Source organism: Podarcis muralis, chromosome 7, assembly GCF_964188315.1.
Source record: "Podarcis muralis chromosome 7, rPodMur119.hap1.1, whole genome shotgun sequence".
NCBI lineage: Eukaryota > Metazoa > Chordata > Lepidosauria > Squamata > Lacertidae > Podarcis > Podarcis muralis.
Genome location: NC_135661.1, coordinates 17,753,453 through 17,777,112, shown reverse-complemented (window position 1 = coordinate 17,777,112; position 23,660 = coordinate 17,753,453). Strand labels below are relative to the sequence as shown.

Here is a 23,660-nt window from a genome sequence, read left to right as displayed (position 1 = left end):
AATTCCTACCAGGCTGAGTATGGCTTACTCCTACAGACAGTCCAAGACAGTTGCATGATACACAAAAGGGATGAGGATTGTGATCCCTGCATTGCAGGAGGTTGGGCTAGACAGGGGTCAGCAAACTTTTTCAGCAGGGGGCCGGTCCACTGTCCCTCAGGCCTTGTGGGGAGCCAGACTATATTTTGGGGAAAAAAGATGAATGACTTCTTATGCCCCACAAATAATCCAGAGATGCATTTTAAATAAAAGGACACATTCTACTCATGTAAAAACACACTGATTCCAGGACGATCCACTGGCTGGATTTAGAAGGCAATTGGGCTGGATCTGCCCCCCGGGTCTTAGTTTGCCTACCCATGGGCTAGAGGACCCTTTGGGTCTCTTCCAACTCTACAACCCTGTGATTCTAGGGACCTTTTTCAATATGAAGGCCACATTCCTACCTGGACAACTTTCCAGGTGCCACATGCAAGTAGCAGATGAGGACGGGGCAAAAGTGGTCAGAGCAACGAATATTAACTTCATCTTTCACATAGTTTACAAACACACCTCGTCCATTTGGGCAAGCAAGAGGCATTACCAGAATTCAATGACACAATCAAGCCAGGCAAAAACACTCAAGGAGGATATGAAGCAGACCACTGAGGGGTGTGGTCTGGGGAGAGTTCCAGAGGCCATATAGAGAAGCCACAGGCCACATTTTGACCTCTGGACCTGAGGTTCTCTATCGCTGGTACATGCTAACATGAAAGCTGCCTTGTACTAGGACATAGCCTCTTGAAATCCTTCACTCTGTGTGCAGGCAGAGAAATTGGAGAGACCATTTCACTGAGATTTTCCATTTTGATAATGCCCACCCTCCTGCCATCCGCGAAGTAGTATGGAGCAGCTTTTTCTATGAGAAGATCTATGAACTGGGACCAGCAAAAATCCTTGGCTGAGGAAAGCAAGGATGATAAATAATGATGTCAACTAATCCTATTGCTCAAAAGTAAACCCCATTGAGTTAGATGTCTTACTCCCCAGTAAATATGTATACGAACAGCAGCTGTAAATGATTCTGAAAAATACTGTGTTCACTAGTTGGCTGAAAAAACTTACCTTCTTCCTGCCTTTCAAATATTTGTTTGATTTAAAAAAATAAAAATTCACAACTTGGACAGTATGATTTTGTTATATGGAGGGCATTCAAGAAACAGGGTGCTACAGAATAAGAGGCACCTCCATATATGTTCTCTGGTCTTTACAAGCAAAAAAGAGAGAAAAGAAAGAATAAAGTGTGTGCTTGTGGAGGTTTGCTGAACTAAAGCACTGAAGAATAAGGAAGGATGGATCCATTCATTTGTCTGTCTGTGCCTGCTTTCAATGTGCTCATTCCTAAGTCCATTTCTGCACTACTCTGCAATTTAAAAAAATGCACCAAAAATCACATTAATTTTCAACACACTGTTTCATAAAATACACACTTGTATGTCTCGTCTCTATAATATGCGCTCTGGTACATTTTGGGGGAGCTATAGTATCACAACATTGGGCGATGTGCGAAAACTGATGAGTAACTATGTTCTAGTAAATATGTTACTTTGGGAAATACAAATTGAGATGGTTGATTTAAAAATGCAGGTCATGAGAAAGCCTCCTGTGACCCAGACTGAATAAATTATTGTACTCTGCATCCAGATGCCTCCCGTTTAAGTCTTATTTTAAGTCTCTTAAGCTCAGCGTTGTTTTGGTTGATCATCAGCCCATACTCTGCAGTCTTCCAGGATTCTTCATAACGTTTTGCTGCAAAGGAGGACTGAGCAGTTTGCAGGAACGCTTTGGACAGTGCATCCCCATTGTGATTGGCAGCAATGATGGTCAGAGCCAAAGACTGTCCCAGCTGAAGAGCTTGGATGTACCGCTTGACCGCCAGTTCCTCCTTGGAGGTGGACAAGAGCAGATGTCCCTGCAAGCAGTAGTCCTCAATCTGAGTCTTCAGGCTGTTCTTCCCGTGGTTGGAGATCACCTTGTCCATGTCCGTCAAAGCCTTATTGTAGTCCTTCAGGTGGGCTAGGCAAACAGCACGTTGGCGGAGATATCGTGGATTGCCATTACTTGCCAAGATGGCCAGTGAGTAGTAGCCAACAGCCTTTGTGTAGAATTGCTCCTTCACCAGTGCATTTCCTTCTTTGGAAGCAACCTAGAGACAGGAAGAATATTGGTTACCCCCAGTCCAAAATTAGGTTCTTTTCTCAGAAGTAAGTTTGACTAAAGAGCTGTAGCTCAGTGGTGGAGTATTTGCTTTGCATGCCCAAAGTCCCAAGAAGTTGGCTATGAAGGGTTAGGGTATGTTTAGCCTGGAGACTGTGATATGAGAACCATCTTCAAATATATGAAGAGCTGTCACATGGAGGATGGAGAAAGTTTGTTCTCTGCTGCTCCAGAGGGTAGGACCCGAACCCATTGATTCAAATGACAAGGAAGGAGACTGTGACTAACCATTAGGAAGAACTTTCTCACAGTAGGAGCTGTTCAATAGTGGAATGGACTCACTTGGAAGATGGTGGACTTTTCTTCATTGGAAGTTTGTAACCAGCGGTTGGATGGCCATCTGTCAGGGATTCTTTAGCTGTGATTCCTGCATTGGACTAGATCAGGCATGTCCAACAGGTAGATTGTGACCTACTGGTAGACCACTGCACGTCTGTGGTAGATCACTGGTAGATCATTAGCTCTCCCCAAAGAAGCTCAACAACTTTGGCTCCCCTAAAAAAAGATTAACATGTTTGACCTGAACCCCAGAAAAACGGGGCTTTCCTCCTCCCTAAGAAAAGCTCAACAATTTTGACCTGAACCCCCAAAAGGGGGTTAGGTCACTGCCAGTTTTTAACTCTGTGAGTAGATCGCAGTCTCTTGGGAGTTGGCCACCCCTGGACTAGATGAACTTGGACATCCATTCCCACTCTACAATTCTATGATTCTATAATTTTAAACTCTTGAATTTCTGGATAACACTGGGAATTCCCCCTGTCTGTTTTGCATAGATGTTGCCCCAGGATCAATCCCTGGCATTTTCAAATGGGACTGAGAATACCCCGTATCTGAAAACTCGGAGAGGCACTGCCAGTGGGTGTAGACAATACTGAGCTAGATGAACCAATGGTTTGACTTGACCTAAGATAGCATCCTATGTTCCTGTAAATTCACCATGACTTTACTTCCTAAGCACAGATGCTTAGGATCCAATAACTCATGATGCTTTCATTTGAAGAAAAATACATAAATGAGGACTGTGTGCTTTTAAAGTTGCTTGCACGACACCACTATTGCGCTCGGATAGTATGCTCTATGTCATCCACTAAAGGGAACACAGAATTCAGCCTGAAGTGACAATTTGAAACCAATTTGGATTTTCCACGCCAAACACTTGTGAGCTATGCAAGAAGAGGTTTAAGTAGCCGTAGCGACATTTCTGCCAGGGGTGGTGGGTGGGGAGGTCAGCATGTACCAGCGCAAATTAAGGCAGTAATTTGGTTGTTTTTTCTCCTTCTCACCAGTTTTGGATGTCTTTTTAGAATCCTGGGGCTGATGAATTAAGCTCTCTGTGAAGTGGGTGAAGCTAAAGTGCCTACTGGATCTGGCCAAAGGCGCATCTGATCTAACATCATGCTCTCATAGTGCAAACTGGAAGCTTTGAGTAATATTCTGAGGAAATGGAGGAAGGATCACATTATAGCTGATCAATCACAACATGCAAAGGATACAGAAAATCCAGTTGCACCATACTAAGACCCCAACTGCACTATACATTTAAAAGCAGTATCATACCACTTTAACATTCAACACATGTTGAGAGTTGCTAGAAGACCCCTATTCTTCACACACAGCTACAATTCCCAGAGCGGTTTGAGAGACAACCCCTCTTCTCAGGGAGCTCTGGGAATTGTAGCTCTTGGGGTGGGGAGTAGAGAGTCTCCTAACAACTCTCATCATCCTTAAGACTCATTGTAGTGCCATAGAAACACAAGATGTTGTCTTCTATCATGTGAGAACATTGGTCCATCTAACTCTGTAATGTCTAGACCAGTGTTTCCCAAACTTGGGTCTCCAGTTATTTTGGGACTACAATTCCCTGACCACTGGTTCTGCTAGCTGGGGATGATGTGAGTTGTAGTCCAAATACAGCTGGAGACCCAAGCTTGGAAAACACTGGTCTAGACTGGCTCTCCAGGGTTTCAGATGGACTTTTTCAGCTCTAATTGTAGATGCTGGGAACTGAACACAAACCTTCTGCATGCAAGGCAGATGCTCTACCACTGAGTGTTGGACATCTCTAGGATTCCAGACAGGGGACTGGAAGCTGGGCAGGAAGAGGAAGATTCAACAGCAATGGAGGTGAAAGAGAAATAAATATGGAAAAAGATGGATTTGAACATTCTAACTTGGAATGTAAATGGACTGAATAATAAGACTAAGAGGAATAAAATTGAACATGTTGTAAAGAAGCTAAATTTGGATGTGATATGCCTCCAAGAAAGACACATTGCAAAGAAACATAGAAGAATTTTTATAAATCGAAGTCTGGGAAAGGACTTTGCAACCTCTGATTTAACAAAAAAGAGAGGAGTTGTAATGTATATAAAGCCAGAGTTGGACCCCCCAAAAAACTATTTAAAGATGAACAAGGAAGAATATTGATAATTCAGATAACATCACGTGGAGAAAAAATCTCAAATATTTTATTATGGGGGCCGAAGCCCCCACAGCTCCTAGGAGTTAGCTCTTTCCTTCCATTTCAATTCATGAAGGACAATCAGGAGACCTTCATTAGGACACTGTGGCTCTAATGGATTTCTCATTACTGCTCCTATAGCACTCAGAAACGAAAACAGCGCTTTCACCACACTGCTGCAGAGCAAATGTTTAAGTAATAAACAATCAGGACAAATAGGGCATTGCCCCACCACTCTGAATCTTCACTCAGCTGGTCACTTTTACTTACAACCAGTCTAGAGGGTGGCATTGCCCATCCTCTTCCTTCTTTGTCCCAGCAGAACTCAGCAGGGAGAAGGACAGGGATGCAACTAGAATGGCTCTGCCTCTAGCTTAAGACCATTAACTCCAATGGGTCTACTCTGAATGCATCCATCCTGAAGTAAATAACGGACCCATTGAAATTAATGGACATGACTTAGATTAGATCTATTAATTTCAGTGGGTCTCCTCTGAGTAAAAAAGGGGGGGGTTAGTTGGCAATCCTTGTTTTGTTGTTGTTGTTTAGTCGTGTCCGACTCTTCGTGACCCCATGGACCAGAGCACGCCAGGCACTCCTGTCTTCCACTGCCTCCCGCTGTTTGGTCAAACTTGTGCTGGTAGCTTCGAGAACACTGTCCAACCATCTCGTCCTCCGTCATCCCCTTCTCCTTGTGCCCTCCATCTTTCCCAACATCAGGGTCTTTTCCAGGGAGTCTTCTCTTCTCATGAGGTGGCCAAAGTATTGGAGCCTCAACTTCAGGATCTGTCCTTCCAGTGAGCACTCAGGGCTGATTTCCTTAAGAATGGATCGGTTTGATCTTCTTGCCTTATTCTACTCTTTACCAAAAGGACCTCATCCATGCCTTGTGTTCTTGAAGGAGTGTGGCATTGTGGTTAAAGTGACTATATCACTGGCTATATTAATAGAATCATAGAACTGTAGAGTTGGAAAGGACCCCGAGGGTCATCTAGCCATTCTAGCCCAACTGCCTGTGATGCAGGAATCACAGCTAAGAAGTCCCCTACAGGTGGCCATCCAAAACCCCTCCAATGAAGGAGTCCACCACCTTCAGAGGGATTCTATTCCACTGTTGAACAGCTCTTACCGTCAGAAAGTTCTTCCTAATGTTTAGAAGGAATCTCCTTTCTTGTCCTTTGAATCCACTGGTCCAGGTCCTGCAGGAGAAAACAAGCTTGCTCCATCTTCCATTTAGCAGCCCTTCAGATATTTGAAGACAGCTATTATCTCACCTCTCAGTCTTCTCTTTTCCAGACTAAACATACCCACCTGCCTCATTCTTTTCATTCCACACTGGAACAGCAACTCTGAATTTTGAAAAGAGCTATCGCTGAAGACTTTGACCAAGGCCAGGGAATTGCTTCATGTTTAAACCAGCTGCCAGTAAGTTCCTTTATTGCATCTCACATCTTACAGCTGGCAACGCGAGCTGGAAAGAAAATTGCTTCTGTTAAAATTACTGCTAATGCACACGGCAGCCTAATTTAGCTCCCAAAATATCAGGGCAACTGGAGGGATGCCAAAATGACTTGTATAGTTATACTGATTTTTTGGATGGTTGCTGATTGATGACTGTAGGGGATCAAGGCAGGGGGCTCTGGGGTTGAAGGTCTCACACCTTTTTCCATGGGGCAACGGCTGGGACTGGGAAACAGGCCCACTGTTCAAATTTCCCATAATGTCACAGGCCAGGGGTGGGGAACTGCAGGCCTGAAAACTGCAGGCAGCCCTCCAGTCCTCTCTATCTGCTCCCTAGGGCACACCTCCTCACTCGCTGTGCTTCACCCCTTCCCCAATAGTTTTCCCCTGGCTGCAATGTGTCTTTAAGCCTGGCTCATGCCTCCTGGCATGACCTGAGAGATACAGTGCTTAGAACAGTCCTGTGTAACCTGGGAGTATCAGGGTTGGTACCACCACTAGACAAAACAGGGCAGCTGTTGGTGGATAGAGGTATGCAGGGCTTGCCAGTAAAATGGACTTCTGCACAGGTGTCAGAGCTGAAGTCAGATGCAGGTCACCACGAACGAGGCAGAGTGCCATGCCAGTGAAGTTAACACTTCCGGTCCCTGCCTTCCACCCCTTCTAAGGCTCCTCATCTCCCAGCTGTTTCTCAAGCAGTCTCAGACTGCATCTGCCCACCTATGGCCTCTGTTCTGCTCTCCCCATTATTCTCTGTGTTCTTGCAGACCAGGGTGGAGGGGAGCTTGTCACAGCAGGAGAGGGATTCTTCAGCTGTCTCTTTACCCCCCCTCCTCTGCTGCAGCCTCAGAGTCTGAACTGCTCCCTGTCACAGTTTCCTCTTGCTCACTAACCCCTGTTGCCCCTTCAGCACCCAGGCTCTCCTCCCAATCTTCTCCTTTTGACCTTTCCTCGGTGTCCTACTACCAATCCCCAGGCTTCAAGCCTTCCTCCTCCAGAGTTTCCCTTGGGTTTCCCTTGGGTTTCCGGCTGGTGCCTGCCACCACTCCACTTCGTCCAGCCAATCCCTGACATCAGGCAAGAAAATGTCTTGGGGTGTCCCTGAATTTACCGTCTGGGACTCTCCCAAAGCCACACATGTCTCTGAGCCACTCGCCTCACCAACCCTGCTTTGAATCCTCCTTGAGTGTGGAATGTGTCCTTGAATTCTGAGAATGCTTCTTACCTGCCTTGGAGGAGGACAGAGAAGGGTGTTTAGAAACTTGCCTACTGTCCCAAAAGTTTTTTTAAAAAATGCATTCCTTGCTCCTCCCATGTTTTTCTCTGGCCTCACCCACCACCGGCATGCAGCCCCCAAGAAGGGAACATTGCCCTGAGTGTAACTGATGCTGAAGCTGCTGGTGTATCTCAACATGGAAGGAATGTATGGGACAACTGCATATTCCTGCATTGCAGGGGGTTGGACTAGAAGATCTTTAGGGTCCCTTCCATCTCTACAATTCTATGATTCTATGAATATATACAAGTCCACTTATGCATGTCAATTTGGAAGTGTCCCTCATTTGTGCGCCGCGCCCCCCCCCCCCCGGTGCATTTGTTTATTAGGAATAGGCAAAAAAAATGTGGCTTATTTGGAATAGGCTAGGGTTGCTCCCTAACGCCTTGGGAGGGGGAAGGCTTGCATATCTAGTTTGCTACAAATGCAAACCTCTTAGGGAAAAGGCAGCTAAATGCATGTAGCTAAGAAACATTTCACTTATAAGTAAGGAGTCACTTTGCCCCCCTGGAGTAATGTTCTTGGTCGTCCTTTTAACTCCCACATTAAGTCGGTGATTGGCAATTAGTTCTTAAAATCTCCCAGCTTCTTTCTCCCAGAAGAGATATGCCCCCTCCGACTGCCTGCCTGATTTAGAGAAGAGAGGTTCTTTGCCTCAGGGATTGATAAATTAATACTTGCTTACTTAACACCCTCCTGCTGGCTTGCGAGGGGTGCATACAAAACAGTCCTCTCCAGGCCCTTTATTTATTAAGCATATCAGCACACAACACAGGGTGGTGTTTTTGTGGTTGTTGCTTTTTTTATATATAGGGAGGTGCTGTTTTGTGTTTGTTCAGGCCAGCCTGATTCACAGAATCCACAAACAGCTTGTTTGTTTTTGAAAAAGGGTGGGTGTCACTTGCAATTGGAGAGAACAGGATCTGGGGAACAAAGCCAACATCCTGGGTAACCTGAACAGGTATCATCTGGGAGAACCAGGGTGCGGGATCTCTCTTTCACCTCCAAACTGATATTGGTGCAATCCTGAGCAGGGTGAGTGAGAGAGAGAGAATAAACGCAGATGAGGTCCCAACTCCCTTCTACCCCAGCCAGCATGGTGAACAGCATGGTGAATACAGAACGTAGGAACAGACATGATAGGAGTTGTAGTCCAAAAATATGGTGATGAGGAACCTTTGGCTACTCTATACATTGTTGGGACTTTTCCATTGGCCCCAGCTGCTCTGGGCAATGGTCAAGGACAGGGTTTCCCAAATTTGGGTCTCCATCCGTTTTTGGACTACAATGCCCGCCATCCCTGATCACTGATTCTGCTAGTTAGGGATGATGGGAGTTGTAGTCCAAAACAGCTGGGAAGCCATGGTCAAGGATGATGGGATCTGCAGTTCAGCACTATATTGAGGTCCACAGGTTCTCCAGCTTGCGTTGTAGAAGAGATTGTGAAGCTGTGACCCTCCAGGTGTTTCTGGGCTCCAACTCCATCAACCCTACTGAGGAACACAGAATGTAGGAACAGAATCAGACACGATAGCAATTGGTGTCCAACAACATCTGGAGATAAGGAACTTGTGATCCTCCATGCATAATAGGAGCTCCAAGTCCCATCAGCCCCAGCCAGCTTGGACAATGGTCCAGGATGATGGGAGCTGCAGCCCAACAACATCTGGAAGACCACAGGCTCTCCATCCCAGATCTATCTGTTCAACTGCTCTCTTGTTTCTCCAGCGTATCTCCTAATATGATAGTGTTCAATTAGACGAGTTGGTATGTTCACTGGTGGAGAAGCAGGGATAACTTCAGCTGAAAAACAGACATCATTTGCATCAAGCAGGCAGCTTTACCTGAGCAAGGCTTTGCCGTTGCTTGGTGTCCAGGAAGCTCATCAGGTATCCTATGTCTTTGTAGTCATTTGTGGCCAAACTGGCCAAAATATGGGCTGCCACATTCATGTGGCTCTTCTTGGCCTGGAGCATTCCAAAGCGAACATTGATGGCATCACTGGGTGCAGAGTGACCAAACTCTCCCTGGAGGTGCGCCAGAGCCTCATTGTCTCTCCCTGCCAATGAACATCAATAAACTGGTTACCGGGATAGGCTAATATAGTTCTTGCTTCTCTCAGTTTCTCATTTTCTCTTCTTAAATTTCCATATCAATTTGAACTTAAAAGGAAGAAGATGACATTCTCATGAAAATTCATCAGAATCTTAGCATATCTTTCTCCTAACATGGACATTTGTGTACAACCAAAGCAGAATAGAGTGGTGTTATTACTTTCCTCAATCTGGTCACTATGCTTCTGTTGATGTAGTAAATGACAGCTGCCTGCCCAATGGATCCTTGAAGGGCTCCAGGGGAATATTGGTATCAGCCTACCTTACAAAACTGTTGTAAAGGTGACTGACATGAGACATGCACATGCAACATACTCTGAACATAGTAAATTGAAATGTGCGCCCACATTTCAAACTGTGATTTTAATATTCTGTACACTGACACAAGGGATTTTTCCATTAGAAAACCAGTTCATAACTGCTGTTGATAAAATAAGGAAGCTTTTGGAACCCCTTCGTGATCAGAACAACAAGAAGAAGCAAAATGGGAAAGTAATTTCCTCAGTCTCTCCCTGCCCATCAGGGAAGCTCACCTGGAGCTTATTTGATGGTGTTCCATGCGGTGCTTTGTCCTGGATCATAGGCAAGTCGATCGAAAAATCACTCTTTTTTTGTGTTTTTGTTAAAACATTTGGGGTGTCCTGGTTTTTACTTTTTGAAATATGGCAACCCTAGATCACCATCATAATTCTGCTTAATGTCAGAATAGACTTCTAAGTTATTTACGAAGTATAAAAACAAGCTACAGAAACATTACAATCTAAACACCCACAATTAAAATGTACAATAATGACACAGCAGTTCAAACAGGAGACTCAGGTGAAGAGACTCAGGTGAAGAGATCAAGGGAACACCTGGGTAAACAGCTGCATTATCGAAAGCCGGCAGAATGCCAATGCTGATGAGGCCTCTTCCATGTTCCAGCAGGGAGCGCATCCTGCAACACTGGGGTTTCCGCCCTATCATGAGCTGATAATCATCACACCTTGGCAAGATTAACCAGGTTCCATTTGTTGCTAAGAAACAGTGGGTGACAGTAATGCCAAATAATGAGATGGTACTCCAAGATATTTGAAAGTTCTCTTACCATCAGCGGCTAAAAGGTCCACATAAAGCATGTGACTCTCTGTGTCCTTGCTCTTTATTTTCACAAGCAATGCCCCAGCTACAGCGAGGTCCTTCAGTGTATCTCCAACAGGTGGCTCTTTGGTAGCAATGAACTCCGAGAGCCTAGTCCTGCAGTGGTCATACAACCACTGATGGATCAACACCTGGGCCTCCTCCTTTAATGAAAGGATTTCTGGAACTGCTACGGCTGGGTTGGCTCTTAGGGCTGAGGTCAGATCGTGCACAGCCTCCTATGTGGATAAAACAAGAGTAGTTTTTGAAAAGCCTGCTAATTGTTTGCACAGCTCTGGTTGGTTTATATCATCTGTTGTCATGATTATCAGTTGTCTCCCATCCACAGGCTTGTGGTCACCCCTGGGCACCTGGGCCAGGACAATGGGGAGGCTGCCTCGTCTTCTTCCTCCTCCTCCTCCTTGCAGTGATCTACTCACACCATGGCCTGGCTTCCCCTCCCCTCCCCCCCTCTCCTTGCTTGCTTCCTCCAGCGCCATGGGCTTCCCCGCTGCCTCCTGCTAGAGCAGCCAGAGTGAGGAGGAAGAAGGGATGGCTCAGCAGCCTGCGGGTAGGTCTCACAGCGGCCTCTGCCTGTGGGGAGGAGCAATAGCACAGTCGTGTCAGCGTTGGTTGTGTGTGTGAGGGGGAAGGAGGAAGAGAAGAGCCACTGGTTCGGGAGTTGGTTCATGCAACCATGAGTTGTTGTTTGGAGGCTCTGGAAAAAGGTGCTGGAACTGTGCTCCAGCACACTCTGGCTGGGAAAAAAAAAAGCCCTGGTTATCATTATCAACAACAGCATTATTTGCATTTATTTTCCACCATTTTCTTCAAGGAGCTCAAGGGCATACAACGACTCTGTGAGGTACGCCAGGCTGAGAGGCAGCGACTCGCTCAAGGTCACCTCTTGCCTTCCGTTCTAAGTCATTGTTGCGACACCCTCTTGGCTCAGCGCACAGTGCGCACAGACCAGTCACTCTCCCCTAGTTTGGCTTCTGCCCTGTACCAGGTGTTATAAGATACTCCTGTGTGCCCTTCAAAATCAAAGGAGGCGCTAAAAGAGTTTAATTAGCCGGAGCAAAAGTATTGTGAGCTAATTTCTATGCTTCCCCTGCCCGCCTGCCCTGCTCAAAGCCAAAATGACATTTAATTATCTGCCTTTTCTATTAGTTTGGTAAACAAAGGGCTTTCTTTTCAATCCCGAGGTATTAAAGATGCATGCAAGATGCATGCGACAGGGAACATTAAAGCCTCTTCACTGTCATGCGCCTGCTATCTCGGAAGGCAGATAAGCTAGCCATCACAACCTTCTCCATTAAGACGGGCCACTTGGGGGCTGCTGATACAGACACAGTTTGCATTTAATGGTTGAAAGGGGGGGAGAGAAGTGGGGGGGAGGGTTTTCAAAATGTTAATCCTGTTTAACCTTTATCAAAATATCCCTTTTTGTCCCCTTGCAGGCCTTTATGGGATTTAGCAGAGAGAGAAAGGAAAGCCTTTATAGCTCAGTCAGATCTTCTCTCTCTTGTTGTCCCTCTTATTCTTCCCCTCCTCTTTCTTCACATCATTATCCTGGCATGACCTGAGAGCCAGCGAGTGGTGCAGTGGTTAGAGCAGCCCTGCACAACTCCCCCTCCCCCCAAAAAAAATCAGAGTTGGCACCGCCAATTAGGATAATTGGGCAATGGAGGTTGGGGTCCTGTTGGAGGGCAGAGATCTGTCAGCCCCACCAGCCCAGCTGACTCCCAGACTCTGACTGAGAGCATTGTCTTGTCCTTTGCCTCAGCCAGCAATAGCAGGGGTTGGGCTTGATAACCCTTGGGGTCCCTTCCAACTCTACAGTTCTATGATCCTATGGTTCGTCTTGGACTGTCCTTGTATCCACTAGGCCAGGATGGGGAAAACCTCATGCCCATGGACCAAACGCAGCCCTTTTTGCCTCTCTGTTTTGCCCTTCATACTTTCCCTAGGCCACACACCCCTCTGAGCCATGTCCCTCATTAGCCTTGTTCTGCACCCTCCTTGAATGTTTTCCCCTGGCTGGACTATGTCATTGAATGCTGATTTACACTCCTTGGTCCACCCACTTTCCCCTAACTTCAGGTGAAGATCATCTAATCCAACCCTCTGCAGGTCCAACTTGCAACCTTGCAATATCAGCACCATGCTCTAACCAACTGAGCTATGATTCTTCCTCTGGCTCAAAGTCTTGTTTAGTAAGTAAGTAAGTAAATAGAAAAATAAAACCACCCCGTTCTTACCTTTTTCTGGTTCAGAGCTAGATGAACAAATCCTTTCCCACTCAGTGCCTGGGCATTTGTGGGGTCTTCTTTTAGGATGGCATTGAAATCAAATATGGCAGTTTTCTTCAGCCCAAGATGCCCATAACAGCGGGCCCTGATAAGAAGCGAATCGACAGCATAACCTCCTGGAGCAAAACAGAAAGCGTGCATGAAAATGAAACATTATCAGTGAAACATTAATGAAAATTGCTTGCACAAATGTTACATCAGTCAAAATGCTGCATATCAGGAGAAATTTGCACTAAAATCCTTATGAATTTTCATGAGGATCGTAGGTTTTTTGGGGTTTTTTTTTTGCTTTTTGCAAATTGCTGCTAAATGTGTAGAAGTGAATTTAAGATTGGGGAAATTAGTGATCGGAGAAGTGAATTTGACAGATCCTTACATGCCTAATCTGAGATAGAACCTTTTCCATCATCCTAATTAATTCTGATTAGTACTTGCTAGGATCTATCTAAGATTAGTATTTAAGGTAAAGGTAAAGGTACCCCTGCCCGTACGGGCCAGTCTTGACAGACTCTAGGGTTGTGCGCCCATCTCACTCAAGAGGCCGGGGGCCAGCGCTGTCCGGAGACACTTCCGGGTCACGTGGCCAGCGTGACATCGCTGCTCTGGCGAGCCAGAGCCGCACACGGAAACGCCGTTTACCTTCCCGCTAGTAAGCGGTCCCTATTTATCTACTTGCACCCAGGAGTGCTTTCGAACTGCTAGGTTGGCAGGCACTGGGACCGAACAACGGGAGCGCACCCCGCCACGGACATTCGAACCGCCGACCTTTCGATCGGCAAGCCCTAGGCGCTGAGGCTTTTACCCACAGTGCCACCCGCGTCCCCAAGATTTATTTAAGATTTATATTAAGATTAGTATTTAATAGCTGCTTTTCCTGTTATTGTTATTAATTTTCCATTTTGGTCCCACCGTTCCTCCAAGCAGTTCAAGGTGGTGTGCATGGCTTCTCTCCCTTTCTCCATTATATCTTCACAACAACCCTGTGAGGGAGATGAGGCTGAGAGAAGCAGTGACTGGCCCAAGGTCGCCCAGTGAGTTTCTTGGCTGAGTAGGGATTTGTAACCCTGGTCTCCTAGTCCCTAGTCCCAAGGCTTTAACTGCTGCATGAACAGGATTATTATTATTATTATTATTATTATTATTATTATTATTATTATTGGAGGTGCCCTGGCTCTGCTGAGCCCCAACTTAGGCACAGGTTCACCAGTTTGGTAGAAACTAGACCTAACACCCATTGGTTCCTTCGCTGGGCTCTTGACTGCTTCTCAGTGACTGTCAACTGACTATCACACGACCCAGTTTGAAAAGACTTGTTGCCTCAGCAATCCTCCCTGCGAGGTACAACAAGTCTCTTCCGTGATATGCTCTAGCTGCAAGCAATTCGGGTAGACAGGGGTGCCTTTTATCTCCCTGAACAAAATGGACCTTTATTCTTTTGCAGGAACTCGTGCCATATGCCCAGGGCCCAGAAAACAACCAATTCTGAACCTGGCATCTGGAGAAATAACAGGCAGACTTTTCAAATATGCAAAGATAGCAGGCAGATCTTTCAGATATTTTGGGCCCAAGTCATTTAGGGCTTTAAGCACTAACGTGAGTATCTTGAACTGGGCCCAGAAAGAACTGACAAATGCAAATGTTTTAAAATGGGGGTAGGGGTGGGGGGTTACACTGACATTTAAATTCTACTCAATATTGATCCTGAGTAGATTCCAATGTATAGTTAGCAGAGTAACAACTTAAACACGTTGCAGGATTCTCCCCAAAATAGACCAGAGGCATTCCATCCAGTAGAGCTTTATTGCTACTGAAGGCAAATGAGCATAATAGTCACAAATCCAATACAGAACACCACACCAAAAGGAAAAGAGAGAGAAAGAGAGAGAGAGAAAATGAAACCCAGGCTCCTTCTGGCCTTACTTTTATAGTTAGCATGACCTTGACAGAAAGAAATAACAGAACCAATTTAAACCAGCTGAACTCAGCTTCTCTGAAGGAATAACCCAAACATCATGAACCTTCTGCTTGTTTCTTTCACGTAGAGAAGCTTCCAGAACCCTCTTGAATTAAGTAGAATAGGAAAGATCACTACGCTATCAGATCAATGCTTTCTGTACTAAGAAATGCAAACTGACATATATGAGATCTGAATGCAACCCCAGGCAGTAATGTGGCTGCTATGATCTGGAAGCCATTAAAGTTCCCTTGCCGTCTTCAAAGGCAGCCCCGCAAAGAGTGCATTGCAGTAGTCCAGTCCCCATATATATATATATATATATATATATATATATATATATTCAAGAACATGGGGAATTAAAAAACCCTATAGAAATAAAGGAGGAGGGACAGGTTTTGCACATTAGTGTGCCTGGTTTTGCGCAAAGTTGGCTACAGTGGGGTGTCTCACCTGCTGTGGTGATGGCAAAGGAGAGGTAGACGATGGCTTCTTTGATGTAACCTCCCCCTTGCTTGTTCTTTAGGATCGTCATGGCCCTGGAGTGACAGTGGCTTTGAAACAATGCTCGATCTTCCTCTTTTAAAATCTTCACGACCGACAGGAGACAGGAGGTCTCCCCAGTTTGGGTCATTTTCTTGAGCAGCTTCAGTAAAGGAAACACAGAGAAAAGAGGAATCAGCATGAAGATTTAGGGATGACTCATAGAACTGTCGAGTCGGAAGGGAACCCCAAGGGCCATCTATAGTACAGGAATCCCAACTAAAGAAACCCGGGCAGATGGGTGGATCTGTCCATTCTGAGTTTCGGACATTTCTCATTCCCTCGCCTCCTGTCTTAGGTTCGGTTCTCCACATTTGCATGTCAGTTTGCAATTAAAAAAAATAAAATTCCGTTGAAATGTGTCAGCATTTTAGTGCAAATTTCTCCTAACTACAACTTTTGCAAGCAATTTCCCCCAACACCACATATTTAGATGCACTACATTTATTATTCACACTTCCCCCCAATACACACATTTTTGGATTGGAGAAAGGCATTGCAAAATGTGGAGAAGTGTGAATTCCGAAGGATGGCTGTATTTCAGTTCAGGTATTGTTTTGGAAAGAGCAAATCGGGTGCATGCAGATAGTTTCTGAGAAGCAGGGTAGATAGAGTAAAATTTCCAGCAGCTGGGAGTAGAGATTTCATTGCCCCATCTAACTCCTTTCCCTTTCCCAATATGTCTGGAAAAAGCAGATCCAATCAAGCAAATTCCTTACAGATTATAGGATCTTTTTTCAGAGTTGTGATGTGTTAAAATAGCACAGGATTAAGATGTTTTTGTTAGCTCTCCAAAGCCTAGACAGCCATGCCCTTGCTTGTAAGCCAGGGCTATATGTCTTAGAGCATCTCTACAAAAAGCAGCTAAAATAGGTTCCTATGCGGACACTGTGAGTTTCTGCGAGTCCTAAGCAAAGATGAGAGTGCCCTCTGCTGTTAAATTATAGGTTGTTCTGAACTAGCTTTCCAAAAGTCAACAATCTTAATTCATGGCCAAAGGACGTGCGTTTGATTTTTTATTTCTTTTAAAAATAAAAATGCTTACTATGCCTACAAGCACTTTGTGGATGAGCCTTGCAAAACTTCCTTTTTTGAAGTAGTCCAATGGTTCACTGCACACCTGGATTTCAGAATGGGGATTTAAGACACAGCAGGAATGGGGAATTCATAGCATCTGTAGGGTACCACACTGGCTGCTTCTGGTCTGCTCTGACTGGCAGCCCCTCTCCAAGGTCTCAGGATGAAGGCTTTTTGCTTGCCTGCTACTTGACCCTTTTAAGTGGTAGAGTCAGCGACTGAACAATGCAATGCAGATGTTCTGCCCCACTCTCCCATGTGATGAGCTGTTCATATAGTTTAGGTCTTAACTGATAGATTGAAGGCACTGGGTTGTATTCAATTGAGTCCTGCACAGAGTAGACCCATTGAAGTGAATGGGGCTAAGTTGGTCACACTCATTTACTTCAATGGGCCTGTGCAGAGTAGAAATACCATTGTGGATTATTTCAGCTACCATGCAATGGTTGTGTGCTAAAAGCTAGTTATTATAGTGCAGCATCATTTGGAGTACAGTCACTCAAACAGTGAACGCGTCTCTCTTTCTAGGGTAAGAATCAGTTGTGGGCTGGACTGGAAAACCTGACCAAGAACATATTCTGGTGGCATTTCAGCATATCTAAAGAATATGACTGAGGAACTACAAGAACATATCATACACAGCTTAGAGAGTTTATTTTTCACTTAGATTATTCTATGGTTGTTCACACACTGTGTATATCTTATTTTGACATACATTCAGTTTGCATGTTTATCTATTTCAGTTGTTGTATTATAGAGTTTTTATATTTGATATTCTCATAGAATCATAGCATTGGAAGGAATCCCAAGTGTCATCTAATATAACCCCTGATAATCACAGCTAAAGAATCCCTGACTTGCAGCCATCCAGCCTGTTTACAAACCGCCAATGAAAGATTGTCCACTGCCTTTTGTTTTCTGTACGTTTGTCTCTTCATGTGTGTGTTTTTGTTTTTGTTTAAGATTCAACCCGATTTTCATGTAATAAATGTTGTTAACATATCTATGGGTATCAAAGTTGTTAGGTTTTCTGTCTATATATAGTGATTGAAAAATTCATTTCACTTTGTTACCCTTTATCATTTTACCTTGTTGCTTCCTTAGTGATGATTTCCCCTTCTTTTGGCATGCCTTCCCCATCCCGCTGCTCTTACCTGGTTGCAATCGTATAGAAAGCCTTTCTTCAACTGAAGCAGAGCCAGCCTGGCCAAGAAGGCAGATCTCTGGGAGGTTTTGGAGAGAGCCACCAACAGGACCTTGTGAGCTTCATCTAATCGATCCATTTGGTACAGAGCATCAGCACTGAGGAGCTGAGATGTCTCATCTGAAGCATCCAGGTCCAACAGGAGAGAAGCCAGCTGGTGAGCTCCAGACGCATCGCTGAAAAAAAGAGGGGGGGAAGTAGGGGTGTTCCCACAGATTATCTCTCTCTTGTTCTCTAACACTTGTATATTAGGTCTTTCCAGTATCCAAACAACATGTCTACAGTAGCCCTGAAGGCAGCCCAAGAAAGATGGACAGTGTTATTTAGGTCTCTGCAGGATGTGCAAAGCAGAGTGTGCAAAGCACAAGGAGAGGCTTAAAAGGCAAGGAGAACAAGGGATATTCAGTGTTATGTTGGAGGGCGTGCCAGGAAACAGGGAATTATATTCACATGTGGTGGGGGTGTAAATATGTACTGTTTTTCTGGCAAAGGGTGTTTAAGGAGATAACAGAAATCACTGAGTTAAAGCTGACCGAAGGTCCAGAGGCAGCATTATTATCAATTTACGATGGGGTGGAAGGTTCGCAGACTATGAAGGACTTTATTGACAGCTTAAAATTTATTGACAGCTGCATGAAAGTGGAAGGGGCAAGCAGAATGTAAAAAGGAAGAATGGTATAAACAGATGTGGAATATAGCTATTAAGGATGAATTAACATGAATAATAATAATAATAATAATAATAATAATAATAATAATAATAATAATAAATGGAAAGGAGTCAAACCATCACAAGAGGTGTTTAAATTTTGGGAGGTTGGATAGTTACAATGGAATGGTCTCAGTGGCGGGGTGCACATTTTATTCTTATTTATTTATGGTTATTACTTTGTCAAAATAAAATATTTTTTTAATTAAAAAAGGTCAAGGAGAGCTTCACATGTGCAATGGGGAAGTGCCCAAGAGAGGTTGTTGGCCCCATCCATCTGTCAAAGTTGGACGGTGGGTGGGTGGGGAGATAAAGATTCGACCTGATGGGTCAAAAAGCTTCCCCACTCCAACACAGGACTTTGCAGGTGCCACCAATCTGCTGAAAGGTGCCTGAAACACTTTTCCAGGCCTAGCTGCATCTTAACCTGCCCTATAGGTATAATGATGCCAGATGGATGTCTGGTTGAGTGTGGCATAGCAGAAATGGCCTCCGTTTCCAATTTGGGGAGACCTGCTGAGTCTAATTTGGCCCACAGGGCAGAGGTTCCCCAGCCCTGCACTGCAATATCAACTCATCTGTCTTTTAAAGCATTGGCCTAGTGAGATTTGCTTACCCTTCTTTCACCTGGAATCCATCCAGCCCTCTTGGTTTGTTCTGAAGGGGAGCTGTGCCCCTGGGGTCTCGGTTCCTTTCCAGTATCTTCCTTGCTTCCTCTTGTAGAACGATCAACAGGAAACCCCTCTGGTTCCACGGTATGTAGGACTTGATGACAAAGCTGGTCTCCTCAAATCTAAACCTACAGGCAGTGATATAATCCAGGGCTGTCAGGTAAGGACTACTGCCCCAAGCTCGGATTAAGCCACGGCCACAGAGAGCCTTGATGCAACTGCTGGGGTGTGGAGAGCTGTACTCTATGATCTTCTGGAAATCCTGAAGGGCTTCTGCACAACGTTTGTCATGGAGGTGGCAGAACCCCCGGAGGGCAAGAAGGGTGTTGTAATAGGTCTCCTGCTCAGAATCCAGAAGGTGGTTGCAGATTTCCAAGGCACTCTGGACACTGCCCTCCAAGAGGGAACAGTCTGCCAAGCGGACATTTAGTTCGCGCCTGGCGCCCGGAGAAATCTGAATGAGGAAGCGAAGGGTTCGGATCACTGGGGAGAGAAGCTCCTTGCCACTGTCACTCCGGACTTCAGGTCTGGCACGCACAGCTTCTCTGTAAGCAGCAAACTCCAGATCCAGAGCTGCTCTGGCATGTTTTTCTATCCTCTCAGCATCCCCAGTGGTGAAAAGGGCCTCAAAGCGCCTCGCTGCCAGGTTGGGGTTTGCTTCAAAGGCAGCTGTCATGTCCTGCATCATCTCTGCCACCTTCCCGCCCTGAGAGAAGTACGCAGCAGCCCTGTCCATGAGGAGTCCAGACACTCTTTCGTCCCAGAATGCACCACTGGCTGCCTCACTGTAGGCAGAGACGCCTTCCTTGCATTTGTGCTTCTCCAAGAGGTGGGCTGCCTGGGCATGGCAGGTGTGGATGTCTTCTGGTGAAATGGCAACCAGGAAGTCGTAGCAGTCGCTCTGCCAGTTTTCCAAGCCCCCTTTGCCACAGCGAGTCTTCTCCTGAAGTGAGACGAAGTCAAGAAACGCCTGGATTATCCGCTGAAGGTGCTCCTTTTGCCGACTGCGCACAAACGTCACCGTCTCATCCCGGCGTTCTGCAAAAGCACGCAGATAACCTGTGACGCCATTTTGGAAGTGGGTCCGTGACAGCACCTGGGCCAACGCCCTGGTGAGGGACAGCTCCACACAAGGCTGGGCGTCCACTAGAGAGTCGCATCGCCGCAGCACTTCCTCGTAGCGGCCCAGTTTGAGCAGGGCCTCCATCTTGCAGAGAGAGGCGGCCATGTTGTTGGGGTTGAGGGTCGAGAGAAAAATGGCTGCCATTTCGACGCTAAGCGATGTGTAGTTCAAGCCGCCATACTGAACCTTTGGTATGGGGCCGCTATCCCGACACCACTTTGATAAAGTGACCGTCACTTTGGCACGTGACTCTTCTCCCAGGGAAGCCACTTTTTCGACAGCTGTTGGGATGCTGCAGCCGAATGCAGCTGTGTAGAAGGCAGTGGCAAGTGAAGGGTCATCTGCAGCCAATTGTTGCTCCGCTGCATCACAGAGCTGCATCGCCTGGTCCTTAGAGGACATGGTGCCCTCTCTGTTATCAGCAACCATGTTTACTCCACTTCCAGGCCTGGTTTTTAAATATATATGTTTTTAGAAAAACAGATAGAAAAATGTCAAGACTTACCTTGTTTACGTGGCTGCAATCCATCAAAATACACCTGAAGGGGTCATAAGGGGTCATAAGAAGAGCACTGCTGGCTGTTTTCTACAACACTCTCTCTCACCTGTTTCCATCCTCCATCCCAGCAAGCAAAAGGCATTATCAGAGTCCAGGGACACATCCCAGCCAGGCAAAAATACTCAAAGAGGGTGTGAAGCAAGGCTGGTGAAGGGTGTGGCCTGAGGAGAATTCCAAGGGGCAGACAGATATTATTATTATTATTATTATTATTATTATTATTATTATTATTAGGATTTATATACTGCCCTATACCCAGAGGTCTCAGGGCAGTTCACAGATAGGTCTGGAGAGTCACATTTGACCCACAGGCTGGAGGTTCCTAGAAGAAGTGTGTGTGTTTTTTTCTTTAAAAAAATGTTTAGAAGCTGCCATCGGAGGTGGTAACAATGAAACTGGCCAATCACCAAGCTAGATTCCAACTCCTGCCCCACACATTAAACACTCGCTTCTGTCTGAGACTCAAGAAACACCATAACAGGAAATGGGGCCGCCATCGGGGGTAGCAACGGAACTGATGGTTCACCGTGCTAGAGAAGAAACAAAAAATGTGATTTTTTAAAAAGTTTCTTCTTCCGTTAGATTCACAATATGTTTAGGGTTATGCGTACCCCTGCACCCCCCCCCCCGAAAAAAAGCAGTGTCTAGAAGCATAGAATTGTAAAGTTGGAAAGGGCCCCAAGAGCCATCTCGTCCAACCCCCTGCAATCCAGGATCCTGCCCACAGTCATCCCTGGGTGGGCTCAAACCACCAACCTTCTGGTTAGCAGCCAAGCACTCCAACCCATTGCGCCACATGAAAAAAGAAGAAGACATAAGCTGTGCTCTTGCCGGAGCTTCAGCTCTGAGGAATCTTTGGATAATTTGTCCTGCCCTTGGAGAAATTTAATTCCTCTACCACAAATGGGAGAGTTTTGAGGGCCCAGTTGCCAACAGATCTAAAGATAATATTGGTAGAGGGATGCACAACTCTCTCTCCTGCTTTTGTTTATGAGGAAGAGCACCCAGTTCCATAAGATTATGCTAGAATAATGCACCCATGCACCTCCCCTAATTTTCTATCTTGGGGTGGGGGTTGTAAGCAGGGACTTGCATATCTTCTGAGCCCTAATATGCAAGTGTGGGTTTTTATAGTGGGAGGGGAAATCCTCTTCCCATTTATCTGGCACCTTCCTCATCTGCTGATGGCAGTGGGGGGGAAATCAGAACAGAGAAAGCAAGAGTCTGTCAAAGGGGTGAGGACTCACATTTAAGAAAAGCGGTTGCGTGAATTCCTGGCTGGGGGTTCCTGGTGGCCCCCATCCTGCTTTCACTGGAGAGAATGGATACCTGTTTCAGGCTGTGTCTCCATCGTAGAACTTGCCTCCCATAAGCAGGAAGGCATTGGGGGGGGGGGGGACGGACGAAGCAGGAGCAGCTCAGGCAACCACATGCTCAGCTGTTTCCCAGGAGACAGTAAACACTGCCTCAGACCGCTTGGTCCCAGCAGGGAGAGAGAGAGAGTGAGAACATGAAAGGCCCTGGGACTTCAGCCAGAGAAGCAATTTGTGTCTGTGGGCGGTAGCTGAGTGGCAGAGAACATGTTTTGCATGCAGAAGGTACCTGGTTCAATCCCCAGCATCTCCAATTAGGGCTGGAAATGTCCCCTGTCTGAAAGCCCAGTCAGTGTAGACAATACTGAGCTACATGGATTCAATAGTCTGATTTGGTAGAAGACAGCCTTCCTATGTAGATCCACGTACCCAGATAATGGGTTTTATCTAATGTTGGTGCTACTCAGAATGGACCCTTCAACACTAATGGACATGCTACCTCTGGTCCATTAATTCTGATGAATTAATATACAAACCAGGACACAATTATTCTTTGAAATTTGCACTACCCTGAATTTTGCAATTTCGTTCTTCAAGCAATGTGTACAAAAATACATCAGAGGAAAGTGTGCAGTTTAGTTAAAGCAGCACACAGAAAATGCCCCAAATTAATCAATACTGCATACAAAAAGGTGTAGATTAGGAGAAATCTGCACATAGACACTGATAAATTTTAATGAGAATTTAAATTAAAAAAACCCAAATTGTGGAATAAATGCAGAAAACTGCACTTCAGATCAGGAGTGCCAGCTTAGCCCTGTGACCATGGATGCCCAGGGCCGTGGATGCCATGCAGCATGCATGCCCCTGGCATTGAAATTTGTGGGTGCCTAGCCCCTTCATGGGGAATTTTGTGGGTGCTCGGGCACCCAGGGCCCCAGGGAGTTGGCACCTATGCTTCAGATAAAAAGCAAACAAACAAAAAACCATGCCTAACAGTTATGTCCATCCATATATGTGAGCTCAGTGTACAGTTCAAACAAATTACCAACATGTTCTCTTGGCAAATGGTACGTTCCAAAATCTGTGTTTGCCTTGAATGTGAACTTAGTGGCAGAGCCAACTTGACAATTTTCTTACAATTCCTGCCCCAAGCCACTGCTTCCACTTAGCTGAGTTTGTGTCTGGTTTTCCCACTTGACTGGGAGTGGCGGGGTAGGGGGGAGAGTTAATTTTAAATGACTTAAGAGGGGTTCATTTTCTAGGTAGGGGAAAAACAGTGGGTGGCTGAAGGGTCAAGTTGCTGACTTCTTCCCATCTTGGAAACATCCCCATTGACCTGAGCCTGATGAGGTGTGGCCTAAAAGAAGATTAAATCATGCTGTAAGCCACCCAGAGTGGCTGGGATAAATAATAAAATTATTATTATTATTAAATACAGAAAGTGAAAGGTTGTCTACAGCTAAAGCTGCATTCATGTGGCAGTTTATTCCATTTTCCTAATGTTT

General features: G+C 45.6%; 1 protein-coding gene across 1 annotated transcript; it reads right to left on the bottom strand.

Moving 5' to 3' along the window:
* Positions 1–1,434: 1,434 nt before the first annotated feature.
* Positions 1,435–22,227, bottom strand: TTC34 (tetratricopeptide repeat domain 34). The gene is made up of 9 exons (XM_028740959.2): positions 22,087–22,227; positions 20,886–21,000; positions 19,103–20,728; positions 17,728–17,953; positions 15,407–15,599; positions 12,949–13,115; positions 10,656–10,926; positions 9,299–9,513; positions 1,435–2,185 (listed from the first exon to the last, which is right to left on the bottom strand). The coding sequence occupies exons 2-9, from the start codon at positions 20,900–20,902 to the stop codon at positions 1,664–1,666; spliced, it is 3,237 nt and encodes a 1,078-aa protein (XP_028596792.2). The 5' UTR covers positions 20,903–21,000; positions 22,087–22,227; the 3' UTR covers positions 1,435–1,663.
* Positions 22,228–23,660: the final 1,433 nt, after the last annotated feature.

Coding starts and splice junctions, on each gene's coding strand:
- TTC34 (XM_028740959.2), bottom strand. Junction 10,927..12,948: donor TAGCTCTGAACCAGAAAAAG/GTAAGAACGGGG, acceptor TTATCCACATAG/GAGGCTGTGCACGATCTGAC. Junction 9,514..10,655: donor GGACCTTTTAGCCGCTGATG/GTAAGAGAACTT, acceptor GTTCATTGGCAG/GGAGAGACAATGAGGCTCTG.